General features: G+C 43.1%; 1 protein-coding gene across 7 annotated transcripts in view; it reads right to left on the reverse strand.

Moving 5' to 3' along the window:
- Nucleotides 1-27,575, reverse strand: part of DNM3 (dynamin 3) — a 298,280-nt gene that overhangs the window by 254,921 nt on the left and 15,784 nt on the right. For all 7 annotated transcript variants that reach the window (XM_073356327.1, XM_073356323.1, XM_073356326.1 and 4 more), the window contains exon 2: nucleotides 6,881-6,954. In XM_073356327.1, the coding sequence (XP_073212428.1) occupies nucleotides 6,881-6,954 (74 nt within the window). The remainder of the gene's footprint in view (nucleotides 1-6,880; nucleotides 6,955-27,575) is intronic.

Below are 27,575 nucleotides of genomic sequence, written 5' to 3' on the forward strand. Positions count from 1 at the left end.
TGTTTGTTTGTTCTTGTTGTATGCACAACAAACAGTATAACCCCATGAAACCCATGTAATTAGGTAGGATTATCCCAATTTTACAAAAAAGAGGAAAACTAAGGCAAAAATAAATAAAGTGATTTCCCTAAGGTTTCCCAAAAAGTCTGTGGCAGATCCAGGAAGACAACCTAATTCTCATGACACTTAGTCCTGTGCCTTAGCCACAGAACCATCCTGCCTCCCCTGATGCGTAATCAGCCACAACATCTTAAAAATATGTATATACTTCCCATAAAAACAATATTTGATCTCATTCATTTCTTAGCCAGACCAGACACCTGGCATTAAAAGACTTCCAAGTGTAGATCTCATTATAGGTGCTGGAACTAGGGGTGCTGCCACACCCCCTGGCTTGAAGTAGTAATAACAATCCAAATACATGGTTTCCTCCTTCAGCACCCCCACTATAAAAATTGTTACAGCACCACTGTATCTCATGGAAAATTTTAAAAGTTGTCTTTCTAAAAGTATATCATGTAGAAGGTCCTGTATTTCACTTCTCATCTTTACTACTTGGAATGTTTAAATTCAAACTCATTTGTTTCCTAGCCACTAGAAAGCTGCATGTACGTGACAGGACTAAAATCAAAAAGAAAACTAGCAGCTCACTAACCCTTCTTTCAGAAACTATGGCTACAAAACACTTCAGGGGTCAGCAGGCTCAAGGACACAGATCTGGTTCAGAGGTTCAAAGAAACTGGCAAAAGGACAAGAAACCAACTCTATGTGTAAGTGATGGGCCTAAAATGGAACTCCAGATATGCAGCTATGGGGGGGTGGTGAGGGGAGGGGAATAGCAGACCACTAAACCAAAAGGGTGCCCCATGATCTTCGCCTGAGATCATGCTAAGTGTTGAGACTTAATTACCTAAGTCCTGCTTTGAGCAGGGGGTTGGACTAGATGATCTCCTGAGGTCCCTTCCAACCCTGATATTCCATGATACAGAAGAGATAGGCTCTTTAAGAGCACAAGCAAAGGAAAAGAATGTAGATCTCTTCCTGGAAGGAGACCAGGAATAGAAAAGTATGAGACAAGCATTCTATGAGATCAAGGACATCCATATGAGGGCTATGGTAGCTGCTGAAATACCAGGGCAATTTGGCATTAAAAGCAGACAAAGTCAGTTTTAAGGAGAGTAACTCTCCACATCTGGACACCAGAGTCTAGAACAGCGGTTCTCAAACTTCATTGCACCATGACCCTCTTCTGACAACAAAAATTGCTACATGACCCCAGGAAGGGGGACCAAAGCCCAAGCCCCGCTGCCCTGGGCAGGGAGGCCAAAGCAGCTCCAGGGCTTCTGCCCTGGGTGGGGGGCATGTAACATTAGTCCCCCTGCCCAGGGCTGAAGACCTCAGGAATCAGCTTCAGTCCTGGGCGGTGGGGCTTGGGCTTTGGTTTCAGCCATGGGCACTGGTGCTCAGGCTTTGGCTCTGGCTCTAGGCCCCAGCAAGTCTAACACCAGCCTTGACGACCCCATTTTTGAGAACCCCTGCAAGAAGGGCGGCTTCTTTCACCCAACTGACCAACTGCTAGGCAAACAGATTTCCCTCAAGGCAGCTGACCTCCACAGCAAGGCTTCTCTTTACGTAGAGAAATGGGGGATTGGATTCGTCCCACATATACATATTCTGAGGGATGAGGATAAGCCACCACCAATATATTGTCTCTCCTGAAGAAACAGAGCTCTCGGTCTAGCAGCTTCTGAAAGCTAAAAGCATCCTCCTCACAGTTCTAACACATGTGTGTGAATTATATGCTCTAGAGAAGACCATTTCATTCTAGGAACATTCTAGATCATTCTGCACCCTAAACTATCCAAAGACTGCCATCTGTGGTCATTATAAACCAATGTGTGGGGTCTAATAGATACTTCTAAAAAAGTATTGGAGCAGAGCTTTGGCAAAAGCAATAGCAGACCAGACCCTGGACAGCACACCATTGCTTGGACCAAAACACAAGGACCTGTCCTGTGAAAAAGACAATGCCCCATCTCTTTTGAGCAGACCAGAACCACAGAAGAATAGGAAGAAAGGGCCAAATGCACAGGTGATAAAGGAGGAACTGGAACAGTTAGTAACCAACCCTCCATCCATACCAAGACTTCCTCACGACACTACAGAACTCAACAAGTACACACCAATGAAGGAAATTAAAACAATAGACCCAGTGCAAAGGCACTGACACACCTGAAAGCTAAGCTCCCAAGGGTCCCTGGCACAGAAAACATTCCTGATACTCAGAGCTGTCCTGGCCCTGGGTCAGATATTCTCATGGTACCATTTGTGCCTCGTCTTTCTAGGCTCTGAAGAGCCATCACTACATCTGGGAGCAGAAGTCTTGAAGAGACAAAGGTTTCTGTAATGGACGAACAGGGGTAGCAATACAAAACCACCAAGTTTCAATCTATGCGGCAGTCAGAAAGAACTGTCCCTGTGCTCCAACAAGTAGGTTGTACACACAGCCCAATGGACATTTACCCAGAGAATCCTGGGCTTGTGCGCTGAAGTGCACACATCATCCAGTGTAGGGACCAGTGCAGGCAATGCTCAAAGAAGCCTGTAATAATGGTGGCCACCATAATACATATCAAAATATTCACCACTAAATATAAAGTCTCACTCACAGTACAATGAGACCACAGCTTCCAAAGATAGGACACAAAAGCATTGTTCAGCATGCATTCATAATGTAGTAAGGGGACCCTATTCTCTCATTTTCATTACGAATAATGGTAACCAAAGCTAAGTAAAGAATAGGTTGTCTCATTCTGCTGACTACAGAACAAAGGCTGTGCATGTCCATTTGATACAACTTTTAAGCAATGCTTGAAAAAGGCAACGCACTTCACTTAAACCATGAGCTGTTGACTTGGCTTGAGAGTAATGCGTTTGACCTTATCTATAGTCTCTCAAGAGTCCATATGCTATACATGCAATGAATATTAAATCTCTCTTGTGGCCAGCACAGAGCATTTGATGGGTCTCCGGATATTTACAAGATGTTATTGTTTTGGAGAAGCTGGCATAGTATAGAATATATTTACAAATGCAGCACACTTTGTTTGCAACTATAGTTCAAAACCAGCTGGGCAGCCCTAATACGAGCCTCATAAATCAGAACAATTCTAGCAGAACTTTCCTTTCAATTACAAGATCACCCATGACATCCAGATTTTTACTTCTCCTGACAAACCACCACCAGATATTGCTGACATCATCAGACTTGGTCAAGAGAAAGTGCCAGCTGCTTAAGGGCTCATGTCACTCACAATGTTTAATGAAAGGCTTTTTCTTCATACGTGGGGCTGTAAGAGAATACAGGATTTATACAACTATGGGAGTACTAGAGGCATAAGATGTGATATACGAGCAATACTTGAACTAACCTCTGTTCCCACCATAAAACTATCAATCTGACTAAACAGCAAGACCACAGTGGATCACTACAATATATCCAGGTAATTGCCAAGACTGCTTTAAAGATGAAGCATAGAAAAACCCACTTAAAAGTAAATCTTCCACTGGCTATATCTTTTCATTATTGAAGTATTTCATTTTAAAACACCTAGCCCACTGCCTTTCAAGCCAACACACAAGATCCATCCCACCCCCACACAAACGCCAGACCATCCTATACCAATGGCTAGGACACCCCGCAGTGGCCATATCCTCCTGTGCCCTTCCACAATATGTCCCCAGTTCCCAAAGTTTGCAAGCAGCTCTAGTGTGCAACAACACCTGAGCTGCCAAACCCTCAACCTCTTTTGCCATCTGCCCCTAGTCCAATACCATCCCTAGCCCTTAGCACCATCTACCAACCCTTCACACCTGAGAAGCCCCCCGACTTCACAACTCAGTAGGAGTTGCTAATACCCTCTTACACTCACACATGTAGTCTCCTTCCCCCTGATAATATTAAGAAAGGTTTCCCTCACCTGTGACCCAGCTGGCAAGGCACTTACAAGAATATCCTGATACTAGCATGTACATTCTGTTTCACCAAAGAATCCCATGTGAGGTCTTAAATGAAAGCCAGGGTCACAATGGCCATTAATGTCATTGCTGAAATGTATGAACAGATACTGTGTAATGAATTTTCTATGAAAATATGTTCTTGATTCTGTGTTACAGCAGAAGTAGAGAAACATGTTTCCTGTCAAATAAAAGATGTTTATTTGCCGGTCTCTCTGTTGGCATGTAAATTAAGTGTTGTAAGCTAAGACAATGGAGGCACATTTGCATACAGTCAGAGAGCTATGAAATCAACCAGGAAGAGCACACAATGAGGGAAGAGAGCCTTATCTTGCAATAGACTTGAAACGTTGGCTGGACTATGTACATGGGGAACAAAGACATCCCACCATTCTGCACCTAGGAAGAAAACTGGCAGCATGTTTACATTCACGAAAACAGAATCTCAACCAACCTGGGTTTCAAATGTTGCAAAGGACTCTGGGGTAAGAAACTACTTTAGACAGAAGATTAGCCTGTTAAATTAAGTTTAGCCTCTAGAAAGCATGTTCTGATTTTGTTTTATATCTAACCTGTTTTCTATCTAACCAGTTATCCTTACTGACTGTCTCTTGAATCTTTGACAATCAACTTATTGTAGTTTTCCCTGTAAATATATCTCAATGCTGTGGTATTAAGCTAGGTGATGATCCTGAGTTGAATCATACAAGCTGGTGTGCATGCTATTCCCTTGGGGACAGCAGATGTGGTATTTCTGTGAGTGTTCAGTGGATAAGGGACGGGACTGGACACTACAGGGGATACTTTGAAGGGGGTCAGGACTGGGATGCACCTACTGTTAAACTGCAAGACAAAGTAAGGGCTTGCAGACTGCTTGAGTGGCTAACAGACTGGTGGTGTAAGGGAAACTAACACCCAGATAAACACAAGCAAGCCTCCGAGGGGCTGTGGGGGGTAACAAGAGGACTCCCAGTCCTGGGTATCCCAAGAACTATGGCACCATCCCATTGTAGTTTTTTTTTTTTTTTAAAGTGTATTCCACTTTAATAGAAAAGAAGCCAGGAAAGATTCTAGGATTACAGGTTGGAGAGTCTCTTCATGGTACTAGGGAAACTGTTGTACTAGTCTATCTTTAATTATATTTTCCAACAGTCAGGTAAGTATAAACTGGATAACATCAGTCCTGCACTGCTCCTGTCAGAGAAAATGGTGCTTCTCTAACCTGCTACAGCTGTGGGTTCTTTATTTTTTAAATTGGGGAAATGGATAAAGGTGACCCAGGGGATCCAATTTACTTCAAGTTTCTTAAAAAAGAAAAAAAAGCGAAAAAGGAGCAAAGTTTTATTGTATAACAATGAACAATTATCAATAGGCTAGCATTTCCCAAAAGGCAGGGGCATGCCCCACTCAAGGAATATGAAGGATTGGCTAGGGGGCACAGGTAGATTCCTCAATTTTTCTCTAAAGCATGCTGGGCTGGCCTCCACCCAAGCATCCTGCACATGGCCCATTTCCTCCACCTCTTTTCAGCTACCAGATACTGTATCTAGTTGTCCTATAGCACAAGTGGTAGAAGTCTGCTACAAAGCTGAACATTTGTGGCTCAAACCCTGCTGACGATTATGGTAGGGATGATACAATTGCACAATCTTATTTGTTTACATTTTCCTTTCTGTAAATTGGGGATAATAAAATCACCCAATACCCCAATGGTGTTGTGCAGATAAACTCATCAACGTTTATGAAGCACACCACTGAGGAACTTAATTTTGCACTCAGCACAGACTACACAATGAACAAGAGAGATAAAAAAATATTTGAACAACCCCCCATTCACTGAATGAAGCAGGGATCCTGTGGAAAGGTAGTATCTGATCAAGTAATTCAAGACTCTGTAATAATGCATTCACACAAGCAAACTAAATTAAGGTTATATCAACTTTAATTCTAGCATTTCTTAACTTCTGAGTGCTTGCCTTTGCCACCTGAACATTCTTAACGTAGTTTTTGTTTTTATTTACCATATTTTAGCAATTTATAGCTTAAGTCAAGAGCAAGCTAGTGAAGTTTACTGAACACACTGTGTTTGGCTATTAAAAACCAGTGGGATTATGAGAAATTCCAGATGATTTTAAACACAGTGGGAGATTGGACAGCACAATGGCAGATGAAAGTCCATTTAGATAAGCATAAGTTAACGAATGCTGACAAATACGGTCAGTTTTGCATACACAATACTGTGTCCAAGCTAAAGTATAATTTTTGGTCAGATAATTTTTTTGATTCAGGAAATTCTATTACTGCCAACTTTGCCCTTCTCCAGAAATTTCCAGAACTCATGACATGGAAAAGTTACCAGAGAAAACAGGCTGTTTGCAAACACCACTGACTGCCCTGGAGAGCAAAACTGAAGTCCCTGTATGTCCATTTTAGTTATATTTTATTTTGTTAAACCTAATTTTATGGGTTACTAAGAAAAAACATATCTAATCTAACATTTAAAGATAATTCTTTTTCTCTAAAATAACTAATACATATTACTTTTTTTTCCTACTTTTCACATTTAGCCATTAAAAGCAACCACTAGCTACTTGGAAATATGTCATGCTCTTAAGTTTATCCAAAATTATTACAGACTATGGCCCAGATGGGACCATGAGCTCAATGGGACCATGCACGTGTGTGTTTGCAGTGTTGGGACCTTTCTTCCCCATGGCAAACTCTGCTTTGAATAGTCTGTTTCCAACTCAAAAGACTGGTGTAAACCCTCACACTGACAGGCTTATAACACTTAAAAAAAAAATTCAAGTAAAAATACTTTGATGCTGAACTATATAAGAGGGATATACATCAGGTAAATTACCTGTTTTGGCAGTGACAAGCTGTAGAACCAATGGTCGCCTTGTTACAATTCCAGATCCTCGAGGAAGGAAATCCCTACAAGAAAAATCAGAATGTAAATAAGGGGAATGGGATCACAACTGAGGAAGTCGGACAATGGAATTTTTACCAATATGGATCATTCTTTTTACAAAAAACAAAAACAAAAAAAAAGATGTTTCACCATTGTTACATCCACAGCAGGCACACACAGAGAAGTTAGATTAAAAATTAAATACTCTTTCTGGAATGTTGCAACATAACATTGACTTTATTTCTTAGAATCAAGAACCCCAACACAAGAGAGCCAAAACCAGACAGACATAGAGCAGACAGCTTCCTACGGCAGAGCAGCACAGCTCACCCCCACCTTGCTCTAGGCTGGCTCTTTGCAGACTGACTGCTTCATGCCCCAATCACATACTTCCCTAGAGAGCCCAATAGCCTGCAAGCAGGACCATGAAGCCCCTTAAAAATCTGATAGGGATAGCTTGTAATTTGAACACAGTTTTCAGTATACCACAACTTTCACTTTAAAAAAAAAACAACCTACCCCTTAATGAACAGAAAGATTGGGCATCTTTAAACCTTCTCAATTGCAGCCGAGACATTCGAGGAGGAAGTGCCCATTAAAGTGCCAGACACATTGGCACTCTCAAGGTTCAGCTGGCACAATGAATTTTCAACTCAGCAAGAGGAGTCCCTCTTAAGAAGGGAAAAGAATGGCACCACAGAAGTTCTTTTGCCTTAAACTGGCAGGAGCAGCCTTACTGTGCCAAGTCCATCTCATGTGATATCCTCTTGATGGAAACGTTTGTTGGTACATGTGCAACAATATACGGAGTAAAAAGAAAAGGAGTTCTTGTGGCCCCTTAGAGACTAACAAATTTACTTGAGCATAAGCTTTTGTGAGCTACAGCATGCATCCGATGAAGTGAGCTGTAGCACACAAAAGATTATGCTCAAACAAATTTGTTAGTCTCTAAGGTGCCACAAGTACTCCTTTTCTTTTTGCGTACACAGACCAACACGGCTGCTGCTCTGAAACCTGTCAATATACATAGTACCAATTCCTTACAAGTTAGAGTCCCTCCTGTGGCTTATTGTAGCAATACTATGCTCACAACTGAGACAGCATTCACTTTACATCCCTGCAGTTAGGATCTCTGGGAAATGCTGATCTGAAGTGTCACTTTGGCATCGGAGTTAGAATCCACCGAAACGAATGGGGTAGGTCACATCTCAGTGTTATTGTTTCAGGCTCTCTGCAAACACAGCCCAACATTGTTGTATCATTTACACTTGAGACACATTCTGAAGGTTTTTTCCCCTTATCTGATAGCATTTACTTGTTGTGATAGGCCCTAACTTTTTTTTTTTTAATTAAAGTTGTGACTTTTAAGAACAATTAAACAGCCTGTTGGCAGCTCCATTACACCTCTCTGGCTAGTCCCTCACACTCCACCTCTGGGAAATGCTTACATAAACAAAGATAATATCCATCTCTAGTTAAAATGCAAGTACTGGAGACCCATCTTCATGTGTATGCCTATTAGAATAGGCTGTGCAAATGAATGTCTGCACACTCAAATAAAAAGACACCACAGTCAAAAAACACCAGTTCATTGGATTCCCTAGCCAAATGTATACCCTGCAGGCAAAAGCAGAGTCAATTAGATGTTTAATTTTCCCTTAATTTAATAAAAAACAGGGTAATTCAATACAAATGCAGCCATAGGCGCTGACTCCATGGGTGCTCTGGGGCTGGAGCACCCAAGGAAAAAAATTAGTGGGTGATCTGCACCCACCGGCAGCCATGCTCCCCTCAACCCCCCTGCCCCACCTCCTCCTCCCATGAGCGCCCCACATCCCTGCTCCTCCGCCTACCTCCCAGTGCTTCCTGCCCAGCTGCCGCCAAACAGCTGTTTGGCAGCTTTAGCACACTCCGGGAGGGAGGGTGAGGAGCGGGAACGTGGGGCACTCAAGGGAGGAAGTGGAAAGAGGCAGGGCTGGGGTGGGGATTTGGGGAAGGAGTTGGAATGGGGGCGTGACAGGGGTGGGAAGAGGTGGGCCGGGGTGGGGCCTCATGGAAGGGGTGGAGTGGGGCGGGACCTGGGAGCAAAGAGGGGTCGAGCACCCACAGGAAAGAGGGGAAGTCGGTGCCTATGAAGGCAGCACATTAATACATAGATATCACTGATCTTTTAAAAGCTGCAGTGATTAGTTATATAATACCTTAGACAATAACTGTTTACAAAAATCAGTGTAGCTCAAAAGCTTGTCTCAAGGTGACAGAAACTGATCTAAGTAAATATGTTCTAGTGCAGTGGTTCTCAGCCAGGGGTCCGGGGCCCCCGGGAGGCTGTGAGCTGGTCTCAGGGGGTCCACCAAGCATGGCGGGTGTTAGACTCGCTAGGACCCAGGGCAGAAAGCTGAAGCCCCACCATGCAGGACTGCAGCCTAGGGCCCTGAGTTCTAGTAACTAGGGCTGAAGCTTGAGCAACTTAGTTTTGCGGTGCCCCTTGTGGCGTGGGCCCCAGGGCAACTGCCCTGCTTCCTACCCCTTAATGCCAGCCATAGCTTTTATATGCAGAAAAGCAGTTGTTGTGGCACAGATGGGCTGTGGAGTTTTTAAAGCATGTTGGAGGGGCCTCAGAAAGAAAAAGGTTGAGAACCCCTGTTCTAATTGGCTCAAAGACCTTGTGCTTTGTAAGACTAATATCCAGTTTCATATCCATCAGAAAATAGCATCTTTATGTGCCTTTTTTTCCTCTGCTTCTCAAAAGAGGTGCTACAAAAAGGAAATTGGATTTCCAGATAAATTTCTGTATGTGTCTAACTTGTGACATACTTTCTCTCACTTTTGGGGAAGGTCAATAGCAAGGTATCGTATTCAGATTTCTGTGAAAGAATGTGCGACACTTTGGGATAAAGTCTGCAAAAGTCCAAAATCTAAAAGGAAGATGCAGTACAGCTCTTTCCACAGAGAGGTTTACTAATTTCGACACCCATCTGGTTGAATTGTTACTAAGAAATGGTCCCTTTACAGAGAAGAAATACCACAGGATTGAATCAAAATTCAACAGGTTCCTCTGGTAGAGCGTAAAGAAGGCTAGTGCCATCTAGAAACGGAGGACATCAATAGATTTGAAGATAGTGATTCCCTGAAACTTTTGATCAGTATGTGAAGCTATGCTGTAGTTTGGCATAACTAAAAGAATGGGGTAGAGAAGACATCTGACCACTTAGAGTAGAAGTAGCTAGGCCTGGTTGAAGGCCATCCTAAAGAAAATGCACTAAGAACTTTATTCTTTGGTAATTGTTTGTTGTAGTCTTCTCCTCTCTCATCATTTGCAGATATAGCATTTTCACATAGTATTATCACTCCACGTATCAGAAAAACAGGATTTAACATCATCTCGCAGAACAAAGAGAAAATACAATCTCAAAGCAATAGGAGGGGAGAGGACTACAAACCAAAAGAATTACCTCTATCATCCTCTGTACAGCGTGTAGGCAGTGTACATAGCAAGCACTGGTATCCCAGAGAGGATACCTACAGGGGAGCTTGGAACACCAACCAGACAAACAGATTCTAAGGACAGAAAGGACCATTGTGATTATCTGGTCTGACCTCCTGTATAGCACAGGCTATAGGTAGAAATAGCAGGCTATTGAGTCTGGGTCTCCCGAGTCCCAGGCTAGCCCCTAACCACTGGACCTCTCCATACAGCGAAAGATCAGCATAGCTCCCCAGAATATGCCAAAAATTAGGTGGCAACAATGTAAAACAGATAACACACCTCAGCCCAGACCTATATGCTGTGGTAAAGTGGACCCACTGTGATGTAGCAGAATTGAAAGTTATCCTCACAACCACAAGAAAGACACTTTACAAGTTTAGGATTTAAGCTTCTTGGCTTCATAATAGGACAACAGAATATAATGCTAATGTCTTTCCCCTACTGCAGCCTTCAAAACAAGGAGTTCTTTGGACTTCCAAATGTTGTGTGAATGAAAGAGATACAACTTCCGAGCTTTTTTTACATCAAGGGAAAGGAATTTTCTTTGTTGCTAAGTAAACAATTCTCAGTAAAATAATGAGTATATTCATGTGACATTCTGAATTAAACTTTAGGAACAAAAATTCTAAGGGAAGACAAATTCACCACCTGACAAGGAAAAAACGATAAAGAGGATGGTGGGGAGATAGATGCTCAGGGACTTCTGTTCTTGCCATGCTCTTGTAGCAGATATAGATTAACTACAGCACTTACTTCTGAGTAGGGAAGGGTGACCAGATGTCTCAATTTTAAAGGGACAGTCCTGATATTTGGGGCTTTTTATTATATAGGCACCTATTACCTCCCAACCACATCCTGATTTTTCACATTTGCTATCTGGTAACCCTACTTCTGAGCAAGATACTCTCCAGATGTGCTCATAAGAAGATCATTTAATGTGCTGCCAGTGGGGCTGAGGTTAGTTTAAATAAGGTATTTTACACAGTGCCACCTAGTGGCGGAACAATATAATATGATTTAGCATTCCATTAGATCTTCCCCTTTAGGATCTACATTCCTACCATTCACAAAACTTAGCCTGATGGTGTATCTTTGAAGTTCAGTATGTATCAGTCAGCTAAGTGTTTCTGAATCATACTGGTTTTCTAATTACACAACCCAAACACGTAACAACTCGGTCATCTTTTCCAATTTAACTAATAATTCCCCATAAGGCGTTTGATACCGTGCCACATGCGGAATTATTAGTTAAATTGGAAAAGATGGGGATCATTATGAAAATTGAAAGGTGGATAAGGAATTGGTTAAAGGGGAGACTACAATGGGTCCTACTGAAAGGTGAACTGTCAGGCTGGAGGGAGGTTACCAGTGGAGTTCCTCAAGGATCAGTTTTGGGACCAATCTTTTTATTACTGACCTCTGCACAAAAAGTGGGAGTGTGCTAATAAAGTTTGCGGATGATACAAAGCTGGGAGGCATTGCCAATTTAGAGAAGGACCAGGATATCATACAGGAGGATCTGGATGACCTTGTAAACTGGAGTAATAGTAATAGGATGAAATTTAATAGTGAGAAGCGTAACGTTATGCATTTAGGGATTAATAACAAGAATTTTAGTTATAAGCTGGGGACGCATCAATTAGAAGTAACGGAGGAGGAGAAGGACCTTGGAGTATTGGTTGATCATAGGATGACTATGAGCCGTCAATGTGATATGGCCGTGAGAAAAGCTAATGTGGTCTTGGGATGCATCAGGCGAGGTATTTCCAGTAGAGATAAGGAGGTTTTACTACTGTTATACAAGGCACTGGTGAGACCTCACCTGGAATACTGTGTGCAGTTCTGGTCTCCCATGTTTAAGAAGGATGAATTCAAACTAGAACAGGTACAGAGAAGGGCTACTAGGATGATCCGAGGAATGGAAAACTTGTCTTATGAAAGGAGACTCAAGGAGCTTGGCTTGTTTAGCCTAACTAAAAGAAGGTTGAGGGGAGACATGATTGCTCTCTATAAATATATCAGAGGAATAAATACCGGAGAGGGAGAGAAATTATTTAAGCTCCGTACCAATGTGGACACAAGAACAAATGGACATAAACTGGTCATTGGGAAGTTTAGACTTGAAATTAGACAAAGGTTCTAACCAACAGAGGAGTGAAGTTTTGGAAGGGAAACAGTGGGGGCAAAACATCTATCTGGCTTTAAGATTAAAGTCGATAAGTTTATGGAGGAGATGGTATGATGGGATAACATGATTTTGGTGATTAATTGATCTTTAAATATTCATAGTAAATACGCCTGATGGGATGTTAGATGGGGTGGGATCTGAGTTACTACAGAAAATTCTTTCCTGGGTATCTGGCTGGTAAATCTTGCCCATATGCTCAGGGTTTAGCTGATCGCCATATTTGGGGTCGGGAAGGAATTTTCCTCCAGGGCAGATTGCAAGAGGCCCTGGAGGTTTATCGCCTTCCTCTGTAGCATGGGTCACGGGTCACTTGCTGGAGGATTCTCTGCTCCTTGAAGTCTTTAAACCACGATTTGAGGACTTCAATAGGTCAGACATAGGTGAGAGGTTTTTCGCAGGAGTAGGTGGGTGAGATTCTGTGGCCTGCATTGTGCAGGAGGTCGGACTAGAAGATCATAATGGTCCCTTCTGACCTTAGTATCTATGAATCTAGCTGTCCACTAGTTGCAATAACAGGCTGTGGTCAATTTGGAGTCATCTTCTACATCTGCCGGATGTGGAGTTTGTGGAGTCAGTGCTTGATTGTCTGAAACAAAGGTCAATTCCCTGACTGCTTTGGTGCAGCAAACAGCTACAAATTTCCATATTTTGTGCATTTATTACATCATGTACTCTGGCAGAACATGCATCATCTCACAGGATATTACTTTTTCCACGCCTTGTGCATGTAGGCTGGAATTTGTTCCTCATAGCCTGAGAGTTCTCTCTCCTTGCCTCAGGGGTTTTGTGATAATAGATGTTCACACTCAAGTGTCTGTTTACAACTTCTTCTGTGCTTGGCTCACTACAGAAGTGGGAAACTTAACAGTCTTCACAGAGAGGATGAGGAACCAGTGTTTCTTCCCTGAACAGACTGTGAATTATAGATTGCAGAAACATGCACATGCAAGGATTTCACCTTGGAAGCCCTTCTTGAAGCAGAAGTTAGACATTTACACAGTACTCTAGCCTCCAACTGAGAAAGGTGCTGCTCTTAAGGAAACATTTAGCATCCAATGCCTCTTCCAAGAGCTGCAGCCATAACCCTAGTAGTTCTCAACTTTTTATACTGGTGACCCCCTTCACATACCAAGCCTCTGAGTGCGACCCCCCTTATAAATGAAAAACACTTAATATATTTAACACCATTATAAATGCTGGAGGCAAAGTGGGATTTGGGGTGGAGGCTGACAGCTCGTGACCCCCCTGTAATAACCTCGTGACCCCCTCAGGGGTCCCAACCCCCAGTTTGAGAATCCCTGCTCTAGAAAGCATGATCTGCAACTCCCGAGCGGAAATCCTGGCCTTATGGATGTCAAATATAAAGGGAAGGGTAAACCCTTTTAAAATCCCTCCTGGCGATTTTTCACCTGTATAGGGTTAAGAAGCTAGGATAACCACGCTGGCACCTGACCAAAATGACCAATGAGGAGACAAGATACTTTCAAAAGCTGGGGGGAGGGAGAAACAAAGCCTCTCTCTCTGCTTGTGTGATGCTTTTGCTGGGGACAGAACAGGAATGGAGTCTTAGAACTTCGTAAGTAATCTAGCTAGATATGCATTAGATTCTGATTTCTTTAAATGGCTGACAAAATAAGCTGTGCTGAATGGAATGGATATTCCTGTTTGTGTGTCTTTTTTGTAACTTAAGGTTTTGCCTAGAGGGATTCTCTATGTTTTGAATCTAATTACCCTGTAAGGTATTTACCATCCTGTTTTTACAGAGGTGATTCTTTTTACTTTTTCTTCTATTAAAATTCTTCTAAGAAACTGAATGCTTTTTCATTGTTCTTAAGATCCAAGGGTTTGGGTCTGTGGTCACCTATGCAAATTGGTGAGGATTTTTATCAAACCTTCCCCAGGAAAGGGGGGATAACGTTTGGAAGGATTTTTTTTTGGGGGGGGGGGGGGAGAGAAGACATTTCCAAACGGACTCTTTCCTAATAATATAATACCGGTTAGACGTTTGGTGGTGGCAGCGAAAGTCCAAGGGCAAAAGGTAAAATAGTTTGTACCTTGGGGAAGTTTTAACCTAAGCTAGTAAAAGCAAGCTTAGGAGGTTTTCATGTAGGTCCCCACATCTGTACTCTAGAGTTCAGAGTGGGGAAGGAACCTTGACAATGGAACCCAATGGGAGTTTTGCCACAGACTTCAACTGGTACCAGATTTTCACCCCAGGTGTTTTAGTGTAATCCACACACCTCCTGGGTGTGGTGTTCTGTCCCATCTAGTGGGCCTGAGACCACTTAGAGAGAGGTTAATAAGTCTGCTACAGCCTTAGCTAATGACCATGTGGCTTTTAGCCCATGCAGTAGAGGCTCATGCATTAAGCTTCAGAGGTCCCAGGTTCAGTCCCACCCGCAGATGACCGGGGTTTGTCGGCATTATATTAGTAATAACTAAGTAATAGGTTCCATGCCAAAATCATTTTAAAGTAATTTTCTCCATTTTTTGTTTAGTTCTTTAGGTACCCATCCAGAAAGGACTAACCCCAAATCCACAGTATGGTCTATAACAGTTTCATTTTTAAGATCATATCCATATGCTCTAGAGCCCAAATGCAGTAAAAACAAATGTGTACAAAGAAGCATTTGCAAGACTACTGATAACCTAAATAAATTCTCACACACTCTGCTAACCTTCTCCCCTTCCTGATACTGGGGGGAAAGAGTTGGCTTTGCAGCAGGCCTTGTAGACAGGGAATCTTGGGTTCTGGATGACCAAGAGGAGAAACAAATTCCAAAAATTAGGGCCCCCCACAGAAAACAAGCTGCCAGCAGTCCCCTTGTGGTTAAACCTAGAGACTATCAAAGCAATCACGTCAGCTATCTCAGTTGTTTTGCGTACTCTAAACAAATCTCATGTAATTTATTTGGGAAGCTCCACCAGTGGTTGTAATGAAGGGGCTGCAGTGTGGGCAGAACACTCAGGTATTTTTTACAACCGTGGCATCTAATCTAGGAGGTGAATTCCAGCTATGACGTTTGCTCATATCGAAGCAACTAGGGAGCGAAGAGTTCTCTCAAATAGCCAGGGTCTAGAACATTTAAAGAGCGAGTTGGCATCTGGCAACTACAGGCCAGTCAGCCTCACCTCAGTCCCTGGAAAAATCATGGAGCAGGTCCTCAAGGAATCAATCCTGAAGCACTTACATGAGAGGAAAGTGATCAGGAACAGTCAGCATGGATTCACCAAGGGAAGGTCATGCCTGACTAATCTAATCGCCTTCTATGATGAGATTACTGGTTCTGTGGATGAAGGGAAAGCAGTGGATGTATTGTTTCTTGACTTTAGCAAAACTTTTGACATGGTCTCCCACAGTATTCTTGTCAGCAAGTTAAAGAAGTATAGGCTGGATGAATGCACTATAAGGTGGGTAGAAAGTTGGCTAGATTGTCGGGCTCAACGGGTAGTGATCAATGGCTCCATGTCTAGTTGGCAGCCGGTATCAAGTGGAGTGCCCCAAGGGTCAGTCTTGGGGCTGGTTTTGTTCAATATCTTCATAAATGATCTGGAGGATGGTGTGGATTGCACTCTCAGCAAATTTGCGGATGACACTAAACTAGGAGGAGTGGTAGATATGGTGGCAGGGATAGGATACAGAGGGACCTAGACAAATTGGAGGATTGGGCCAAAAGAAATCTGATGAGGTTCAACAAGGACAAGTGCAGAGTTCTGAGATAAAGTGCTTTGGAGTATGACAGAACAATCTTCTTAAAGGCATACTGCCTCCCCCATTACTGAATACATCAGTGTCTCACCAAATTTCAGTGACATGCAGGCACCCAAGTCTCCAACAGCATCATCTAAATAATGCATAAGCCACAACATGCAGTCATCCATTAGAATATAATCAGCTATTTTCAGAGCTAAATATTTTCAGGGCCAAAAAACTCTTTACCCAAAGAGCTATGCAAGTATTTACATTTTACTGCATAAGCTAGTGGTTATTGTACTTTCCCTCTGTGTCTAACTATTAACTCTAAACTTCCAATATTAGCTATCTGGCCAAGAACACATTTTAAAAATGGAAAATTTTAGCAAAGGTTGTTTTACTAGATGCAGATACATATAAGCAGAAGACATCTGACAGATTCAGACTGTGTGTAATTCCTGTGTAAAAATCCAAGTTACAAAAGAACAATGAAACCTCCGGAAGATCTAAAGCAATATTTAAATAGCCATATTCACAACATGTTGCCATTTATCGTTAGAGGACTGCTGGAGGTTAAATCTTTACCTCAACAGGCTTTTCTTCTTACCAGATGTCACAAGGGAGGTTTACCTGTTTTGCCTGTAGCCGCTTTAGAATCTGTCTCTGGCTGACTGATGTTCAATCAATAAAGGACATCCAGGGAACCTGGGACTAAAAAATTACACTCACATGAGGTCTGGGTCTAGTGCCAGACAAGCCCTAGTGGTCCAAAGGATAAGTGACAGTTTGAAACAGACAATATATTACAAGTAACCAGGACTTGAAATCTCAGCTTTATAATTGCATTGAACATTTTTCTAGTGCTGGTAACTTGAGATATCTAACCTTGTAAAACAAAATTTAAATCACACCATTCTGATTAATATTCTGCTTTTTTTCACTTCAGTTCCAACATGTTTTGTTTTGTTTTTTTGCAGGGTGTCACTGTTGGGAAAAAAAACCTGTGGTAGCTAGAAACCAATGTTTGATCTTCTCTGATATCATATAAAATTTACAATATGGGATTTAAAATAACTGTTAAAAACATTTAAATCAGTGAATAAGGTCTTCCACAGTAGTAATCATGACAACAATTTTAAACCATAGGAGTCATCTAATGTATTACAATTATTTTTAAAGATTTTTAAGATCTCTCCAATCGGAAGTTTCCATGTTCAAGTGCAGCTACCACAGCTCAATTACTTCAGCAGTTTAAATGAGCCATTGTAGCTCTTCTTGGACACTGAGGAAAATAACCACTTATGACAACAGCAGAACGAGCCTCAAACACCCTTTCAGACTTCACAGTGAGAAGGAACCACACTGGAATTCTGTGGGCCACAAGCCACAGGGGATTATTTCAGACTGATTCTGCCAATGGTAATTGACACCCATGAATTATAATGAGAGAACGATACATTGAAAAAAAAAAAAGACAAAATGACAGGTTTCAGAGTAGCAGCCATGTTAGTCTGTGTTCGCAAAAAGAAAAGGAGTGCTTGTGGCACCTTAGAGACTAACAAATTTATCTGAGCATAAGCTTTTGTGAACTACAGCTCACTTCATCAGATGCATTCGATGAAGTGAGCTGTAGCTCACGAAAGCTTATGCTCAGATAAATGTTAGTCTCTAAGGTGCCACAAGTACTCCTTTTCTTTTGACAAGACAAAATGTATCATAGTGAAACTGTGATACATGGGGGTGGGAGGGAGTAGCTCCCTTTGACAGACACCCAGCCAGCCAGCTAGCTGTAAAATCCCTCTTGGTAGCTGTTCTCTGCTAGCTTTACCTGTAAAGGGTTAACAAGCCCATAGGTAAAAGAAAAGGAGTGGGCACCTGACCAAAAGAGCCAATGGGAAAGCTAGAACTTTTTAATTTGGGAAAGAAACTTTCCCTCTGTCTGGTTTCAGAGTAACAGCCGTGTTAGTCTGTATTCGCAAAAAGAAAAGGAGTACTTATGGCACCTTAGAGACTAACCAATTTATTTGAGCATGAGCTTTCGTGAGCTACAGCTCACTTCATCGGATGCATATGGTGGAAAATACAGAAGATGTTTTTATACACGCAAACCATGAAAGAAATGGGTGTTTATCACTACAAAAGGTTTTCTCTCCCCCCACCCCACTCTCCTGCTGGTAATAGCTTATCTAAAGTGATCACTCTCCTTACAATGTGTATGATAATCAAGGTGGGCTATTTCCAGCACAAATCCAGTTTTTCTCCCCCACCCCCCACAAAACCCACTCTCTTGTTGGTAAGCTATTACCAACTAAAAAGCTATTTTACCTTTAAGAACACAATTGGATTTTTGGTGTCTTAAGAGGTTTGTGCGTGTTGTTGGATCAGCTGGTAGCTACACATAATTTCCTTTGTTTTCTTTCTCAGCTCTTCCCCAGAGCCGGGGTGGGGGGGGGGGAGGCTTGAGGGTACCCCACAGGGAAGAATTCTCAAGTGCTCCTACCTGGGTTAAAAGGGGTTTTTTTTTGCATTTGGGTGGTAGCAGAGTTTACCAGCCAAGGTCAGAGAAAAGCTGTAACCTTGGGAGTGTGATACAAGCCTGGAGTGGCAAGTATTAATTTTCAGAATCCTTGCGGGCCCGCATCTTCTGCGCTCAGAGTGACAGAGTGGGGATTCAGCTTTGACAGAACACCAGTTAATGAGAACACCTTTTAAGGGGTTTTAAGGACAACAGGAGACTGAAGATTAAATAATGTATTTGCATTCATACTAGAGCAGTGATCTGAAGTATTTTCTGTAGCAAAGAAAAAGATATGGGGAAGCCCCCAGAAGTATTCACTGAAGGAGAAGTGTGATAATGAATAGGCTATTAAAACTCAAACTTGGCCTCACAAAAAGAGTCACTAAAGTTCATTTTGCTTGTCAGTCCATATAAAGTGTCAATGGCATGCCAGTTACTACTGAATTCATGGTGGGTTTGTATGGGCACTTCTTCAAATTGAGGGAAGGAAATTCCAGAAAGTCAACTATAAAGAGCAGAAAAAATCATCTCATTTTCAAGTCAGTTGACATTTCAAGTCAGAACAAACACCAATATACAAGTCAATTAATTTCTGTCCTCTCAGAAAAAAAGAGTATTTAAATCTCCTCCAACAAACTGGTCCCCTCCTATGTAAGTGTATTTACAATTCCCTGCTTTACAAGGGATCTAGAAATATTAACTCTGGATAAACATTTCCATAAGCTCCTGAATCCTATTTTCTAAAAGCACCCTAACCATCTACGAACTTAAATCCCAAAGACTTTCAATGGGATTTAGGAGCTTCTGGAGCTAGCCAAATCTATTTCAATTTGCCTAACAGCAATAGCTGTTTTAAGTGCAAAGGTTTTTCCACCCCAAACAAAATCCCTTCACCTATGCACCAAGAAGTTATGAATTCCACACTTAAACAACACTGTGCATGGCTTTATCCCAGAGAGCTGACAAATGCTACAATGTAAGTTTAATTGCAGTACGAAGTAATTATGCCAAAAATCAACAGTTTTAACTGGATTTTCCTCCACTGTAAAAAAAACGAGGAGTACTTGTGGCACCTTAGGGTATGTCTACACTACTAAATTAGGTTGAATTTATAGAAATCGTTTTTATATAGTCGATTGTGTGCGTCCTCACACAAATGCTCTAAGTGCATTAACTCGGCAGAGTGCTTCCACTGTACCGAGGCTAGCGTTGACTTCTGGAGTGTTGCACTGTGGGTAGCTATCCCACAGTTCCCGCAGTCTCCGCTGCCCATTGGAATTCTGGGTTGAGATCCCAATGACTGATGGGGCAAAAAACATTGTCGCGGGTGGTTCTGGGTACATGTCATCAGGCCCTCCCTCCCTCTGTGATAGCAACAACAGACAATCGTTTTGCACCTTTTTTCCTGAGTTACCTATGCAGACGCCATACCATGGCAAGCATGGAGCCCGCTCAGCTCACTGTCACCGTATGTCTCCTGGGTGTTGGCAGACACTGTACTGCATTGCTACACAGCAGCAGCAACCCATTGCCTTGTGGCAGCAGACGGTGCAATAGGCCTGAAAACCATCCTCATTGTGTCCGAGGTGCTCCTGGCCGCCTCGGTAAGGTCGGTCAGGAGCGCCTGGGCAGACATGGGTGCAGGGACTAAATTAGGAGTGACTCGACCAGGTCATTCTCTTTAGTCCTGCAGGCAGTCCTATTGTACCATCTTCTGCCAAGCAACCAGGAGATGTGGATGGCTTGTAGTCCTACTGCACCATCTGCTGCCAGCCAAAGATGTAAAAGATAGATAGAGTGGATCAAAACAAGAAATAGACCAGATTTGTTTTGTATTCATTTGCTCCCCCCTCCCTCCGTGAAATCAATGGCCGACAATCGTTTTGGTGAGGTCTGTCAGGGGCACCTTGAAAACTTTAATGTAGATTCAGTCCTGCCTGAAATACCGGAGGGAGGGACAGCTTAGCGCATTGAGCATTGGCCTGCTAAACCCAGGGTTTTGAGCTCAATCCTTGAGGGGACCATTCTGTGTGACAGTTGTTTTTGTTGCTCCTTGATGTAAAGCCACCCCCTTTGTTGATTTTAATTCCCTGTAGGCCAACCCTGTAAGCCACGTCGTCAGTTGCCCCTCCCTCCGTCAGAGCAACGGCAGACAATCGTTCCACACCTTTTTTCTGTGCAGACGCCATACCACGGCAAGCATGGAGCCTGCTCAGATCACTTTCACAATTAGGAGCACATTAAACAGCACGCGCATTATCCAGCAGTATATGCAGCACCAGAACATGGCAAAGCGAAACCGGGCGAGTAGGCAACATCAGCATGGTGACGAGAGTGAAGACGACATGGACATAAACTTCTCTCAAAGCACGGGCCCTGGCAACGCGGGCATCATGGTGCTAACGGGGCAGGTTCATGCCGTGGAACGCCGATTCTGGGCCCGGGGAACAAGCACAGACTGGTGGGACCGCATAGTGTTGCGGGTCTGGGACGATTCCCAGTGGCTGTGAAACTTCTGCAGGCGTAAGGGCACTTTCATGGAACTTTGTGACTTGCTTTCCCCTGCCCTGAGGCGCATGAATACCAAGATGAGAGCAGTCCTCACAGCTGAGAAGCAAGCGGCAATAACCCTGTGGAAGCTTGCAACACCAGACAGCTACCGGTCAGTTGGGAATCAATTTGGAGTGGGCAAATCTACTGTGGGGGCTGCTGTGATGCAAGTAGCCAATGCAATCAAAGATCTGCTCATATCAAGGGTAGTGATCCTGGGAAATGTGCAGGTCATAGTGGATGGCTTTGCTGCAATGGGATTCCCTAATTATGGTGGGGCCACAGACAGAACCCATATCCCTATCTTGGCACCGGAGCACCAGGAGGGTGCAGTGCGCATCACAGAAGTTTTGAAAACCAGTTTCATGACTGGCCAGGCTACGGTGTGAAAGTTCTCTTTGTTTCTCCTTGATGAAACCCCCCGCCCCTTGGTTCACTCTACTTCCCTGTAAGCTAACCACCCTCCCCTCCTCCCTTCGATCACTGCTTTCAGAGGCAATAAAGTCATTGTTGCTTCACATTCATGCATTCTTTGTTCATTCATCACACAAATAGGGGGATGACTACCAAGGTAGCCCAGGAGGGGTGGTGGAGGAGGGAAGGAAATGCCACGCAGCACTTTAAGCACAGCACTTTAAAAGTTTACAACTTTAAAATTTATTGAATGCCAGTCTTCTTTTTTTTGGGCAATCCTCTGTAGTGGAGTGGCTGGTTGGCCGGTGGCCCCCCCACCACGTTCTTGGGCGTCTGTGTGTGGAGGCTATGGAACTTGGGGAGGAGGGCGGTTGGTTACACAGGGGCTGTAGCGGCGGTCTGTGCTCCAGCTGCCTTTTCTGCAGCTCATCCATATGCTGGAGCATACTAGTTTGATCCTCCAGCAGCCTCAGCATTGAATCCTGCCTCCTCTCATCACACTGCCACCACCTTTCAGCTTCAGCCCTCTCTTCAGCCCGCCACCTCTCCTCCCGGTCATTTTGTCAGTGTGGGAGGACAGCATGAGCTCAGAGAACATTTCATCGCGAGTGCGTTTTTTTCACCTTCTAATCTTCACTAGCCTCTGGGAAGGAGAAGATCCTGTGATCCTTGAAACACATGCAGCTGGTGGAGGAAAAAAAAAAGGGGACAGTGGTATTTAAAAAGACACATTTTATAGAACAAGGGGTACACTCTTTCACAGTAAACCTTGCTGTTAACATTACAAACACAGCACATATGCTTTTGTTCCAAGGTCACATTTTGCCTCCTCCCATCATGTGGCTAGTCCCTCCCGCCTCCCTGTGGCTAACGGTGGGGAACATTTCTGTTCAGCCACAGGCAAACAGCCCCGCAGGAAAGGGCACCTCTGAATGTCTCCTTAAGAAAAGCACCCTATTTCAACCAGGTGACCATGAATGATATCACTCTCCTGAGGATAACAGAGATACATAAAGAACGGATATTGTTTGAATGCCAGCAAACATACACTGTAATGCTTTGTTCTACAATGATTCCTGAGTATGTGCTACTGGCCTGGAGTGGTATAGTGTCCTACCATGGTGGACGGAATAAGGCTGCCCTCCCCAGAAACCTTTTGCAAAAGCTTTGGGAGTACATCCAGGAGAGCCGCAAATGCCAGGGCAAATTAATCATTAAACATGCTTGCTTTTGAACCATGTATACTATTTTAAAAGGTACACTCACCAGAGGTCCCTTCTCTGCCTGGCAGGTCTGGGAGGCAGCCTTGGGTGGGTTCAGGGGGTACTGGCTCCAGGTCCAGGGTGAGAAACAGTTCCTGGCTGTCAGGAAAACCGGTTTCTCTGCTTGCTTGCTGTGAGCGATCTTCTTCGTCCCCAAAACCTGCTTCTGTGTTTCCTCCATCTCCATTGAAGGAGTCAGACACCACGGCTGGGGTAGTGGTGGCTGAACCCCCTAAAATGGCATGCAGCTCATCATAGAAGCGGCATGTTTGGGGCTCTGACCTGGAGCAGCTGTTTGCCTCTCTGGTTTTCTGGTAGGCTTGCCTAAGCTCCTTAAGTGTCACATGCTGCTTCGGGTCCCTGTTATGGCCTCTGTCCTTCATGCCCTGGGAGATTTTGACAAATGTTTTGGCATTTCAAAAACTGGAACGGAGTTCTAATAACATGGATTCCTCTCCTCATACAGCGATCAGAACCCATACCTCCCGTTCGGTCCATGCTGGAGCTCTTTTGCAATTCTGGGACTCCATCACGGTCACCTTTGCTGATGAGCTCTGCACGGTCACTTCTGCTGATGAGCTCTGCACTCACCTGTAGCTTGCCACGCTGGCCAAACAGGAAATTGAAATTCAAAAGTTTCCGGGCCTTTTCCTGTCTACCTGGCCAGTGCTTCTGAGTTGAGAGTGCTCTCCAGAGCGGTCACAATGGAGCACTCTGGGATAGCTCCCAGAGGCCAATACTGTCTAATTGCGTCCACAGTACCCCAAATTCAACCAGGAAAGGACGATTTCAGCGCTAATCCCCTTGTCGGGGGTGGAGTAAGGAAATCGATTTTAAGAGCCCTGTAAGTCAAAAAAAAAAAGGGCTTCGTCGTGTGGACGGGTGCAGGGTTAAATCAATTTAACGCTGCTAAATTCAACCTCAACTCCTAGTGTAGACCAGGGCTTAGAGACTAACAAATGTATGTGGGCATAAGCTTTTGTGGGTTAAAACCCACTTCATCGGATGCATGCAGTGGAAAATACAATAGGAAGATTACACACACACACAATCTTCCTAATCTTCCTACTGTGTTTTCCACTGCATGCATCCGATGAAGTGGGTTTTAACCCACAAAAGCTTATGCCCAAATACATTTGTTAGTCTCTAAGGTGCCACAAGTACTCCTCGTTTGGGGGTTTTTTTGCTGATACAGACTAACACAGCTACCACTCTGAAACCTCTCTCCTGTGTGTTACTCATTGTTCTGCACTTTTTCAACATGGCACACTATGAACATTAGCTTGTACTGATTTTGGAATGGCAATATCTTGTGCAAAAGTATTTACTGTATTTCATATCCAGTGCCAACACATTTATCTGAACAAGTTACTAAACTGGAATCCAACACCATCGCCTTCATTTGTAAGCAGTACAAATACTTTAGTGCATCTCCCATTTCTACATGGGAAATTTACACTTAAATTTAAGTACTGCAATGTCTTTCATTTTTCTTTTATTGACTTGTTTTGAAACTAAAAAGCAATGCAAACAGCTCTACAGAACTAACACTGAAGACATGGAAACTAGTGGGGCTCTGCAGGAATAAAACATCAGTAATCAGTAAGGTCCTCTATCAGAGCAAATCCTTATAACCATACATCAAAAACCAGTTGCACCATAATCAAAACTGAACTCCCAGTCTTGGGTTCAACAGAGTCCTGAAAGCCTAGGTCTGGAGCCCTGCCTTGACACAGATTTTTGTGTGCTCACGTGCACAAGAGAAGCTAGAGTTAACTCCTTGCGTGCTGAAGATCTGGCATTCCCAATTTTCCACTGCTCCCTTTCACATGTTGCTAAGTTGGATATGTTTTAGCTAGATCCATGTTATACAACAAATATTTGAGGGAGGGAGCTCTAACTATACAGGCTCTTAAACCAAGGCTAGCAATTCAATTTCGAACTGAAATTTCCAACCTTCATTTCCAATCAAGGCGTAGCAGAACAGCCTTGTCATCACTAACACTTGCAAGCAAACAAGTTAAAAGGCAACATGCCACAGTTTCACAGTTCATGACTACAAAGCAAGTGAAAACACACAGTTTCCCCTCCCTAAAAAATGCCACTACGGAGATAACACTTGTACAATGTTACGTTTGTAACAGGTCCAGTAAGCTATGGTACAGAACATTTGCTTTGTTCAGCTAGATTTTCTAGCATATACTGACAGGTTTCAGAGGAACAGCCGTGTTAGTCTTGGTTAGTCTCTAAGGTGCCACAAGTACTCCTTTTCTTTTAGCATATACTGGTAACTCTAAAAAAGTATATACATTCTCCAGATCAACCCAGTGCTCTGACAAATGCATTCATGCTCATTAGACCTATTGTTGTCATTACTGGCTGAGTTCTTGCCTAGTTACTGATTTTTTACTGATATTTAATTGCCCTTTTTTGCAACATTTTGTCATTCCATTTCAGTGCAACAGTCCCAGTGGACATTTCTATACTATTTTTCCTGTCATAAGAGTCTTTAGTAGCATTTCCACCAATAATTTTCCCTGCACAGAAATATAAGGTGGGTTTTTTGGAATAGTGCCAGTAATCAATGAAATTTCCCAAACCTTCATATCAGTGGCTATAAAATGCTGCATTTCTAATACAGATGGATCTGTAGTATGGCTATATACCAACTACTCTCTAATACTGAAGTCTAGCAGCAACCAAATTATCTTGCCTGGAACATTTGGGAGCAAGTTAAGTGAAGCAAGAGACTATGGAGTGTTACTGGACTTGGGGGGGGGGGGTGTTTATCTCCCAAATCTAGAAGCCAGTTACGCAGGGTCTTGGTGCAGTAACCTGCAGGGAACAGATATGGTGCTATGATATCTATGCTGTAATACAGTTAGTGACCAAGTCATGAGTTCTTTGAAATTGGCCTAAGATTTGCAGTAACAAGGATCTTTCAGGGTTAATCTGCCATCTACAGATAAGAATAATTTTAACTAAATGACTGTTCAATCAATTAAAAAAAAAAAAAGCACTGGCTTTTGTATGTTACCATTCCTGTTGTCTGATTTGTGTCCATTTATTCTTTTACGTAGAGACTGTCAGGTTTGGCCAATGTACATGGCAGAGGGGCATTGCTGCCACATGATGGCATATATCACATTAGTAGATGTGCAGATGAATGAGCCCCCCGAGGGTGTGGCTCATGTGGCTGGATCCTCTAATGGTGTTGCTAGAGTACATATGGGAACAGAATAGGCAACGGGGTTTGTTACATGGATTGGTTCCTGGCTTAGTGTTTCTGGTGTGTGGTTGCTGGTGAGTATTTGCTTCAGGTTGGGGGGCTGTCTGTAAGCAAGGACTGGCCTGCTTCAAAAGGTCTGTGAGAGTGAGGGATCATTTTCCAGGATAGATTGTAGATCGTCGATGATGTGCTGGAGAGATTTTAGCTAGGGGCTGTATGTGATGGCCAGTGGTGTCTGTTATTTTCCTTGTTGGGCCTGTCCTGTAGTAGGAATCATAATATACAAAAGCCAGTAGGAGAACACTTCAATCTCCCTGGACTTTCTATAACAGATTTTAAAGTAGCCATACTTCAACAAAAAAAACTTCAAAAACAGACTTCAAAGAGAAACTGCAGAGCTACAATTCATTTGAAAATTTAACACCATTAATTTGTGCTTGAATAGGGCCTGGAAGTGGCTGGCTCACTATAAAATCAATTTTCCCTCTCTTGCTATTGACACCTCCTTATCAATTATTGGGAGTGGACCACATCCACCCTGATTAAATTGGCCCTGTCAACACTGGTTCTCCACTTGTAAGGTAACTCCCTTCTCTTCATGTGTGAGTATATTTATGCCTGCAACTATAATTTTCACTCCATGTTCTGAAGAAGTGGGGTTTTTTACCCACGAAAGCTTATGCCTAAATAAATCTGTTAGTCTTTAAGGTGCCACTGGACTCCTCGTTGTTTTTGTGGAAACAGGCTAACAGGACTACCCCTCTGATACTTGTTCAATCCGTGACAGGCAGCAAGTACCAGGGGTCATAACTGTACTTAGCCTATATAGTTCGCACACAGCCCTGGGGAGGAAAAATTGTGCATCCAGTCATTCCTAAAACTCATTAATTATTTCCTCACTTCCCTGGTAGATGGAGAAACTAAGGCCCTGAGTCTTCCAGCCATTCTTCTGCACTGTTAGTATTCTCCTCTCCTGATGGAGACAGACAATCAGCCAATAACGGATTCCATGTCTGTCCAGCTATATTTGCTGAGCCCATCATTGTGGTATCTGAGTTCCTCTCAAGTGCTCAGAGGCAAAATTGCCTAGAAGTGGCTGAAGGAAACCTCAATCTGGAGAGAGCCACCCCTTCTTTTGAAAAGGGTGAGCTAGGCTATTTCACAGCAGCACCTTCTAGCACCTGGAACCTCTCTTTGGAGATGCTTTCCTCATTGCACCAAGAGGCCAAGGACACAAGTCCTAAGGAGAATGGAAGAGAGGTGTGAGAGTGAGCACACTGTGTGCCTGAAGATGACTCT

The sequence above is a fragment of the Lepidochelys kempii genome, chromosome 8 (assembly GCF_965140265.1).
Source record: "Lepidochelys kempii isolate rLepKem1 chromosome 8, rLepKem1.hap2, whole genome shotgun sequence".
In the NCBI taxonomy this organism is placed as follows: Eukaryota; Metazoa; Chordata; order Testudines; family Cheloniidae; genus Lepidochelys; species Lepidochelys kempii.